Genomic DNA, 10,981 nt, shown 5'->3' on the forward strand with positions numbered 1-10,981 from the left:
AGTGTTACTTCAGGAAAAAAAAAGAAAAGGAGGAAAACCCACAAAGTATCGTTCAAAAAATAAAAGAAATAACTTTACAAGGTTCAAATCATAAATTCAGCCTGGTCTGATTGCACAGAGTAGTGTAAACCTTGGAGCTATGTGCTAATCAGAGTTACAAATGTACCCAGTGGTTAAACAATAACAAGGACCATTTTCCTTACGAGAGACTGCTGAAGACAACATGCACTGACACAATGCAGGGGCCGTACAGGAAATACATTCAGCCCACAAAAAAAAGGATTCCATTTTTAACTCCACTGGATGGGGAACTTTGAACACAGAAGCTGAAATTCTTTTTTTTTTTCTTCACACACACATACGCACACACACACACACACCAATAAGCAGCTCAGTTTGGAGGACTTCATGTAATTCCATGGGATCAGTGGCATGGGTCACCCAGTGCAGGATGCCAGCGCATCACCCTAGGATGGATTGCCTTTCATACAGAGGGCGGGGCAATGCCCTGGGCAGTGGGTGTGATTATGTACCCTTCCCTCGCCTCTGCTGGTTTTTTGGCTCTAACTTTTGGTCGAATAGAGATATTTCAATGCAGTTTATTTCACTGCCTTCTGCATGAAATTACACATCGATTGATATATAACATGATGACATTATTCAAAAATACCAAGATTTTAAAAATTTTGGCGAGTTCTCCTTTGGAGAGGGGAAGCTTGCTGCTTTATTATCCACCCTCCACACTGCAAGGGACCCTGCGAATGCTGACCTCCTTTGAAGTCCAAATGTGCAAACCCACACACCCTGAAAAAGTTTGCTTGTTGCATAGGAACTGGTTTGGCTTCACCTGAATATTTTTGGATTATTCTCCTTAAGAGGGGCCCTGAAATTTTTTCATTTTTCACCTTCTCGAAATTTTGATGCCAAACCTACTTGTAAGAGGAAACATTTTGTAGTCCTGCAGTGAAAGCCTATGCTTGTATACTCAGAAATAAGTCCCGTTGAGTTCAGTAAGACTTACTCCAATGAGAACATAAGAAGAGCCCTGCTGGATCAGGCCAAAGACCCATCTAGTCCAGCTTCCTGTATCTCACAGTGGCACACCAGATGCCTTAGGGAGCATACAAGAGAACAATACCTGCATCCTGGCACCCTCCCTTGCATCTCACATTCTGAGATAGCCTACTTCTAAAACCAGGACCTTTTCATATCCATCATGGCTTGTAACCTCTGATTGACTTGTCCTCTGTAAATCTGTTCAATCCTCTTTTACAGGCAGTTAGACCATGTGCCATCACCACATCCTGTGGCAAGTTCCACAGATTAATTACACACAGGGTAAATATTTTCTTTTGTCTGTTCTTTTGTCCAACACTCCCGTGTGAGTGTTTAGGATTCTAGCCTCAATCAGGCACAATATACGTTTCTTTGCTTCCAGCTCTGAATCCTTCAGGTAGCTCTGGATAGTGTTCTATAGAAGGAGCAATTTAGATGAAAGCCAAACAAGTTGTGATGCAAGAGATCCATGATCAGATCTCTTGCGGTCTTTCTCTTGAGTTAAAAAGCTGCAGGGCAGAGGGATTTGAACTGGAGCTGTGGTGCTGGGGGAAGGGGCTGTTTTCCTTCTCCCCCATCTTCTTTCCAAATAAATAAATTGGGGATATGTGAAACCTGTGAGAGAAATTTCAGTAGTCTTACCAAAATCCTTTGGGCTTTCCTCCAAAGCCTTCTGATGTGTTGCTTTCGGAGAAACTCCCAAATCAGCTTTGAATTTTAGTTAAGGTGACATTTCAGTGGTAATGCTGTTTCCCCAACTTAAACAATGCTCCTGAATGTGATGTCAAAGACAGTCACCTGCACTGAACTTGTCTCCCACTTTCTCAGCTTAGAGCTTTGTGAGGATTTCAATTGTGGAAACTGCTGGGGGGAAAGGCTTATCCCCACTCTCTCCTGTACCACAGGCTTAATCAAAATTGCCCGCACCCGTCCTGCATGGCTGCTTTTAACCAAACAAAAAGTGCAATAAGATGTCAGTCATGAATCCTCCACCTCATTTCTAGCTTGGACCTTAGAGTCATCACTGAAGTTTCACCTAAGCCAAACTTCCAAACCAATTTGGGAGATTCTCTTCAAGCATCACCTCCAAGGCCTTTTCAGGGGAGCTGAAGAATTTCAGTAAGGCTCAGCAAAATTTCTCTCATGCATCCCCCGTGTATTTATCTGGCAAAATAGTTGGGGGAGAAGGAAGATTGAAATAAGGTACAGGGAAGAAAAGAAGGGAGAAAAGAGATTACAATCTAAATTTTGATAGTGCAAGATTTAATATAATGTGAGAAGGAATGAAAAAGTTAGTGAGTGACAGAGAGATGGTGGGAAAGAAGCAGTGGAGTCATGACAGGGGTATGGCTGGTGAGAGGTGACATCACACCCCCATTACAACAGAAGGGGGTGACATCACACCACCAGAGCCTCCATTTGGGCCCAGCTGCTTCATGTTCTCACCTTTTTTTGTGTTTTTGCCATTTGCTTACAAGAACACAAGATGACTGTGCCTGGAGTGAGTCTGAGATCATGGAGGGCATCCAGAGGTGATTTGGTTGTATTAAAAGTAATGCAATAACCCAGATGATGGGGGGGGGGGAGAGACTTAATTATGTCATTACATCATCCCCAAACTTCCAGAATGCTGAAGTGCTGAAGGTAAGCTCCACACCGGGTGAAACAGCACTTGGGACACCTCTGGAGAAAAGCAAGAGTAATAAGGAACAAATATGAGCAAATTGATGATGATGATGATGATGATGATGACTAGGCTTTTCACAAAGCAGTTTACAGAGAAAATCAAATAACAAATGGCTCCCTGTCCCAAAAGGGTTCACAGTCTAAAAAGATGCAGAACACCAGCTGACAGCCACTAGAAAAGACCCTGCTGGGGTGAGGTGGTCCAGTTACTCTCCCCCTGCTAAATAAAAGAGGAGAACCCACTTGAAAAAGTGCCTCTTATAACTGAATAGTATAGGAGAGTGTTTCTCAGGCTGTGGGTCAGGACCCACTAGGTGGGTCGTGAGCCAATTTCAGGTGGGTCCCCATTCATTTCAGTATTTTATTTTTAATACATTAGACTTGGTGCTCCCGTGGTATGTGACTGCATTTGGGGAAATGTTAGAGACCTGTACTTTTAAGAAGGATAGTCAATGGGACTTACTCCTGGGTAAGTGTGGGCAGGATTGAAGCCAAGGATTGTTAAAAAAAAACTGGGTCCCGGTGCTAAACGTGTGAGAACCACTGGTACAGGGTAGGGAATAAAGATAGAAGCTTAAAAAAAAAGATTAATTTTGAAGTAGGGATAAATGAAAGGTTGTTTCAGCTACTATTTTTTAATCCAGTTTATTCAATTTCTTCATTAATGCTATGCCTTTAACAGCCCAGTCCTATGCGTGTTCAATGAAACTTACTCCCAGGTAGGATTATTGCAGCTGAAGGCTGATAACAGTATTGCTAAGGGTTCTGAAACTGTCAGGCTAATTTATAAATTATAGAAAAAAAATTCAGTTTATCATACTATGTAATAGTAGAGCTCAAAATGCAGACAGATTTTCAAAGTATTTCCTGCCACCCAAGGGGCTAGGAACTTAAAAAATGAAAACCAGCACTGAGGAATTTTCCCAAGCATGCATGCTCTCATAAGGCTTTGTTTTGCCCATTTGGGAATCTAAACTTTATTTTTCCTTCTTCCCTAAATTCTAATTAAGGCTAGTTCAGATTTCTCAAGTTAATTTCTTTTCCATGCCATCTCTAAAAAAGAGTGTGTAAATATTTGTTTCTGAATGATTTATTTGGCCATGTTTACCTCTTTAAAGTTTGGCCACAGATATTTAAGCAATCAAGAAAAAATAAATCTTTCAGATGCAGAATTTGAGGTTACATAATTGTAACCTTCTAAGCAGTAATATTTTGGGATTTTTTTTTTCCTTGAGTAGTCATGCTTTTTAAATTGGTTGTAGGGGGAGGATTTCCAATCAACAACCTGTGTGATGCCTTCACATATAGATGTCATACTGAAACTGACAGAACTCACCAAGTGATAGTAGCCAGGGCCTCCAAGAGGAATTATATCAGGGGGTACAAAGTTTCTTTGGGGCCCTTCCCAAAGACGAAGGAGGTGAAACAGAGTGGGGGTGGACGAATGGGGGTGGACACCACTTCTGCAGCAGCTGTAGCCCCACAGCTGTGTCTCTGAACTCCCATCCATTGTAAGCATATCCACAAGCCAAAGACCTCCTGAAGCAGGCCAGCTTCCTCCCAGATGTGACACTGTTAAGGAATGTATGCATTCCTGGGCCTGGTGCATGTGGCTTCTGGCAGTAGCTGCTGCCATGTGCCATGTGCATCCCACGTGGGCAGTGAGTCTGAGTGAGATTGGAAAATGTAAGATCCCAGGAAGTTTCTGGGCCCCCTCTTTTGGCTCCTGGGCCCCCTTTCTGACCCTGGGCCCGGGTACAAATTACCCCCTTTACCCCCCTCTCCTAGGCCCTGTTAGTAGCCATCAGTGTATGAAGCCTGTGAGATCATTGAGCCATTGTCAAGGGCTCTGTCAATGGCTGTCTTGGATGTCAGGCAGGAGTTTCCCCCAAACCTTAGCTACTGAAGATCAAAGTAACCTCTGACACTGAGGAGTCAACCTGCATTCTCTGCCTGCAAAGTACTCAGTCTCCAGCATTGTTATGGCCTGTGTTCTTACCGATTACTCTGATTGACCATGTCAATGCAACATCTTCCAGCTCTTTCCCCTCGGAGTCCACAGGCAGGCATCTTGGGACCTACTGCTAGCAAACGCAGAAATGCCTGAGTTGATTCAGGAAGCACAGAATGGCTTTGTGTTTTGGGAAGTGAATCATCCTCACGTAAAGCTGTTCCATAGGCTGTGAATTGGGCTGTGAGGAGAGCAGTTCCAAAGTCTCTGGAAGTCTCTCTGGAGAGGGACAGTGTGTAATGCTTTGGAGCATTAGACTAAGGCTGGGAAACACCGGTTTCCTATCCCTGCTCAGCCATGTAGCTCACTGGGTGTCTTCTCTCTCACTTCAACCTTGATCACAGGGTTGTGGCTGAGATTGAATGGGAGTGGGAAGAGCTGTTCACACCAGCCTAAACTCCACGGAGGAAGGGCAGGCTTTAATGCATCTGTTGCAAAACCAGCTACATAATAATGTTGCCTCTACCATCCAGGATGCCCGGAGATCCTCTAACATACAGATGTGTACATTTTCCTGTTGCATAGGAAATCAAAAAAGAGAGATGTAATACTAAAGGCCCACCTTCTCTCTTATGATTCTGTCCACCTGTTAGGCTCTTCTGGAAAAGCTCTTCTCCACATGCCATGCCTCTTGGGGTTTGGCTGGAGATCACAGGGAATAGGGTCTTCTCCGTCGAACATCTGCACCCTGGAAACGCCTTCCCTAAGTGGTCCACTAAGCTCCATCTCTCCTAGTTTTTACTGTGAAATCTTTTGTTTTGCTGGCCCAAGTGCTGACAGAGGAGCTCCAACAGCACTTGGGTTTTACTACTGTTGGCATAATATGTATTTACTATTATGTGATTTTATTTTCATAAAATCCTGTGCTCATAATTTTCACAGAAATTACTGTTCATTATGTCCAATTCTGATGTGGAACAGTGCCATAGGAGTGTAAATAGTACATAAATACAAAGTGTGGAATATCTGTTATTTCTTGCAACTTTAAAACATTCTCTTTCTTAATGAAGAATTTGAGTATTATCTGTGCTAGGAGCCACCAGGAAGCAAGCTCTGATCCATTGGTTGCTGGTTGGATATTCCTGCACTAACTAAAGTAGCCGTATTCAGGACCTGCTTTAGCTGTACATAAGAACTTGGTCAAGAATGCTGGGATTTTTTGATGGACAGTCCAATCCTATCCAGCTCTGGTGCAGCAGGGCCACGCTGTGTCCAGTACTGGGACTGAGTAGGCTGGAGGTCTCCCTGGAGTAAGGGAACATTTGTTCCCTTATCCTGTGTTGAGCCCTAGCCTGCCCAATGGGGATACTCAGATCTACACCAGCAAGTCCAAGAGGCCCCGTGTAGGGCTTTCAGGCCCAGAACAGAGGTTAGGAAATGACAACGGCCACCTCCACTGATCCTGCCCACCCTCCTGGCCCTGATCTGCCCCATGTTCTGCTCTTTCCTACCCTGTTACACCCTCTAACTGCCCTCCCCCCACCCTGCCCCTGCACAGAAATTACCTGCACTGATGGCCAGTGGCATAGCTAGAGGGGGGGCAAAGCACTTAGTTTTGCAGGTGCCTGAACGCGCCATGCCAGCAGCCCCTCTCCCTCCCCATTAGAGCTATTCAGGGCAGTGGGAGCTAGGCATTAGCTGCTAGCATGGCATCTTCAGGCACCTGCAAAACTTAATGCTTTGTCCCCCATCTAGCTATGCCACTGCTGGCGGCTGGCGGGATTCAGTGCCAGCAGGACAGTGCAGCGTAGCTGGCAAGTAGGATTGGGCTGTAGCTCTCCCCTTTGAGGAGGAGACTCCTGTATCATTGCACAACTTGTTTTTGGACATCCGCTATTTGGCATTTTGTGCTGCACTGTTCTTTGGAAACACCAGCCCTCGAGGCACGTATCACAGTTGTGTGGTTCTTTTGATCTCAGCTCCAGAAACGTTAGCCAAACCATACCACAGTACGTATTTGCCAGCCAACTTCGTGTTGCAAATCTGAACAGTTAGTGAGCATGGTTGGTTAGCATACGGGTCTAATTGCTTTCTTCTTAATGATTCCAGGTTGGTGGTTTGATGCCTGCGGCCCTTCCAATCTCAATGGAATGTTCTACTCAGCTGGACAGCATCATGGAAAAATAAATGGAATCAAATGGCACTACTTCAAAGGTCCTAGTTATTCTTTATGTTCCACCACTATGATGATCCGGCCCTTAGACTTCTAAGCACAAACGCAAACAAACGCAAGGACCGTGTGCGGGATGGTCACCGTATTCTGAAGAACTTCTTACTTAACCTTCAGAAGCAGAAGGAGGGGGCTTCCTAAACGCATCAAAACTGCAGCAGTAATTGGATCTCGCATCACATGCTGCAGTTAAACAGGTGTCACCACCAAACGTGGATGAAATTGTGGTTGCTTGGACTAGAAAAGATGGCTGTGATGATAATGGACAACATTATGGTTCAGTTGCCATGAATGCATCTAATACCTTTGAATGGAAACCTTTTATCTCTTTGTACAAAAGACGCTGAATTACCAGACTACGCACAAACAGAATGAAAATTTGAAAACAGAAATAAGTCCTAATCAATGGGGAAAGGATGCTTGTCAACAGTGAAAACAGCATTGAATCTATGCAAAAGCACAACAGGTATTTATTTTAATTGGTATACACATGGCTTAAAAATGCAAGGATGGCCACTCAAGCCATTGTCTGCGATCCGCCAACAAAATTTAGAAGGGTAATGTCTCTTTAACGTAGGATCAATATGGTACGTTGGGGTGATATTTCACTGAACCCTTTTCAAATGTGAAACATGCCCCTAATGAAGAGACTGTGACTCATACTAAGCAGAGAATGATAAGACCAACATGCAGTGCATTGTCAATTGACTTGCAGGTTCCGGGGGAAAGGGGATGTAGGCAATCTCAATAATTGGCATAATCCCTTCAACTAGGATGTATAGCATGATAACAAAAGAGACCAGGGATTTTTCTTTCTGACTGCTACAGGTTTGGCTTGTATCAAAACCATTTTGAATGTTGCATTTTAAAAAAAAAAAATCAGAGGATTTTTTTTAACAAGGTGAAATAAAGGTTATTTTTCATATGGATTTTACTCCAAAAACTACACAAAAATACAGCATGTATGCAAAGGGCATAACCACATATTTTAAATGGATTGGGTTCATTTTACAGTGTTTTTTTTTTTTCCTTGCATGTGCACATTTTAGAATTAATTAGTTCTAAATTGTTATTAGACCTTCATTTCTTGTCTATATTATTCATCCTTAGTTTGAGAGTAAATCAAGCAGGAAGCTTGCTTTTTTTTTCTTGCTTCAGTTCTTTTGCTGTGCTTCAGTTGCTGCTGTGATAAAGGAAAGAAAGAAAATGATTGCCATTATGAATTGTATACGGTGGCACAATCCGCTCAACAGGAACCACATTAATTAGCCTTGATTTCAATGAGAAAGCTAAGCACATGCTTAACTCTTTCCCACTGAAATGCACAAAGCTTAAGCACTTAAATAGATCACATCTCATGTGTGCAAGTACAGTAAGCGAAGCTGTTAATTTGTACATCAAAACGCGACCTGTGGCAGATCTAATGAAGTAGGGTTTCTGTTTAAAATCATCCATATGTGCACATTAAAAGTCCAATGAGTACTCTGGTGGATTTGGTCCAGGGATAAGCTGCTGTTTTTCATTGTTTAGGTTTGGCCTGGGCTTCAGAAATCTGTGCACCCACCACTGCCTGAATGCAGTCTTATGTGAGCTTGCCATTCACGCAAAGATGTTTTACTGATGGCTGTGACCATGCTAGACATTTTGGGAGGGGAAAGATAATGGAACTCAGGTGATTCACTAATGCCTTGCATGTACATATACCTGGCCTGGACCTGATGTTATGTACTTATAATGCCATGCACTGCAAATGTTTAGAATTCCCCTTCACATGGATTCTCTGTTCATTTGAGTGGGGACTGGCACATAAATAGAGTTGTCAGGGTCAGAGTTGATTCAGTTATTTGGCCCATGGAAAGCTCCCATGTGCCACATAATTAATGGTATGATCTGCTTGCACTGAACAAAGGTACGATCTGCCCAAACATGATCAACTACGCTTTGCTCATGGCATGGAATTGGCAGGAGAGATTGTCTTATGAAAGAATCCATTTTCAAAATTAGCGTCATCACAGAAAATTCTTGCTTAAAGGACAACACAATGCGCAGTCCTATTGGCACTGGATCTCAGCTTACCAAAGCACACATTGCCTGTGTTTTATACGCGCTATTCTGAATGTACATGTTCTACACGGAGGCCATTGCTGAGATTTGTCTTTCATGTGAAAGCTATGGTGACATTAGCCTGAGTCCTGGGAGCACACACTAAACTGTTCCCATCCAGATTTGTTCCTCCGCTATCATATTTCAGTCTGATTAAAAAAAAAAAAAATCAGAGTAACTTGTTCTCCTGTTATCATGAGAACAACTGGTATGCCTAAATATTCTGCCTTCTCACATAAATATGTTGCCTCCTCACAGCAACTAATTTATGATTTCCTCAGTCATCCAGAAATGAGAGCTGGCATCTCACGTTACATGACTGGGACTAAGGAGGCCCATACAATTGGTGACATTTAACAGACTGGATTAGATGAGCCAAACATTCAGATCAGGAGCAATATTCCGCATTATGAACATATATAGCTGCCTTATACTGAGTGAGGCCTGTTTTGTCTACTCAGCATGGTCACGTAGTGGCCTTCCAGGGTTTCAGAAGGGGGTCTATCCCAACCCTATCTGGCAATGTGAGGGTACCAAGTTCCTTTCATATGCAAAACATATATACTTGCGACTGAGCGACTTGCAACTACCCTACCTTGTATTGTGGCTATGGAGTTACCTATCCCTTATATGTCTGTGGGTTCCCTTCTTTTTGATGTGCAGGATCAGGGTTCTGGTTTTCCCAGACCATTAAGTCCTACAGTTAACTTCACATGTAACTGTGCACATAGCTGTACATGGTGTGTTCCCCCCCTCCCCCAATGGCCCTGAAATGGGAACGCAGTGCTTGGGCATACTTAAAGCATGAGTCTATTTTTAATGAAATAAAATATATTAACTTTTTTTCTAATTTTGTGTGTGATAAAACTGAATATCCAAACTCTTAATCCATAATAGGCAGCTTTCTTCCATTTATGGGGATAAATGTTGCATATATTTTGAATGAAAACATGAAAGAACAAGCAGGCACTCAATTTTTCTCAAATTAAGAAGGTCTTTGTATTTATATATCTGTAAGTATTTTTCTTTGCATAATCCTGCCCGTGGGGCTAATTTGTTGGGTTCTGCTGATTGTTACCCCACAATACTTTGTTCAGTGATTCCTTCATACAACTGCCTTGTCTATCATTCCAGCAGTCTTCATTTCTATCCAAAAATTGTGGTCCTCCTCAAAAGATGTAATTTTTTTGGTCTCCCAAGCAGGAATGCCCTTGTATAGATCATATTGCAAAAGAAAAAAAAAAGAAAAGAAATATCAAAACACAAGCATGATATTTACTGTTTATTTATCTCAGTTTGAGCAAATGGGGACATGGCTTCCTATTCTTTATAATAAAACATTTAAAACACAGTGGTTGGCTCCCTAGTTTGCTTTATTTGGAGTGTACATTCTTGTGGCCATCTGGCCATAAGTTTAATATTTTCCTTCTCAGCGGAATAATATTCAGAAGTTGAGACTGGTGATGTGAAGAGACCAAAACTAAAACCTCATCACAAATTAAACTTTTCTTATGTTAGGGTTACATATAACTCCATTTGCTGTGCTCACAAATGCATTCCAACCAACTGATTATTGTATGACTTGAATCAAATGTAGCGAAATCACTTGTTTCTCCTTCCCTAATGACTTTTCATTCTTTAATTAATCTTTCATTCATAAAGTCGAGCTGTGACCAATCTCCACTAACTTTAATTTCATCTGCTGAGAATGCAGCTATTGTTTCGCAGATGTACTACAAGGATGGTTCAGCATTTTCAGCATCTCTTTGTACCAGATTTTTCACATTTTCCATGGTACTTAAGCTTAATTAGACTTGTTCGTTGCACAAATTCAAGCCAGCCGAGCATTTTTATCTATATAAAAGCCAGCCACAATGCAATGAATTGGTGCATTTTAGCCTCTCATGAACAGCACTAATATGCCATCCCAATAGAGCTAATGGGCCATGCCACTA

The 10,981-nt window shown here is 42.4% G+C and overlaps 1 protein-coding gene across 1 annotated transcript in view; it reads left to right on the forward strand.

Moving 5' to 3' along the window:
- ANGPT1 (angiopoietin 1) overlaps nucleotides 1–10,377 on the forward strand; it is a 162,086-nt gene extending 151,709 nt beyond the window's left edge. Inside the window, exon 9 of the mRNA XM_066625014.1 lies at nucleotides 6,803–10,377. Coding sequence (XP_066481111.1) covers nucleotides 6,803–6,963 — 161 coding nt within the window. The 3' untranslated portion in view covers nucleotides 6,964–10,377. The remainder of the gene's footprint in view (nucleotides 1–6,802) is intronic.
- Nucleotides 10,378–10,981: the final 604 nt, after the last annotated feature.

The sequence above is a fragment of the Tiliqua scincoides genome, chromosome 4 (assembly GCF_035046505.1).
Source record: "Tiliqua scincoides isolate rTilSci1 chromosome 4, rTilSci1.hap2, whole genome shotgun sequence".
In the NCBI taxonomy this organism is placed as follows: Eukaryota; Metazoa; Chordata; class Lepidosauria; order Squamata; family Scincidae; genus Tiliqua; species Tiliqua scincoides.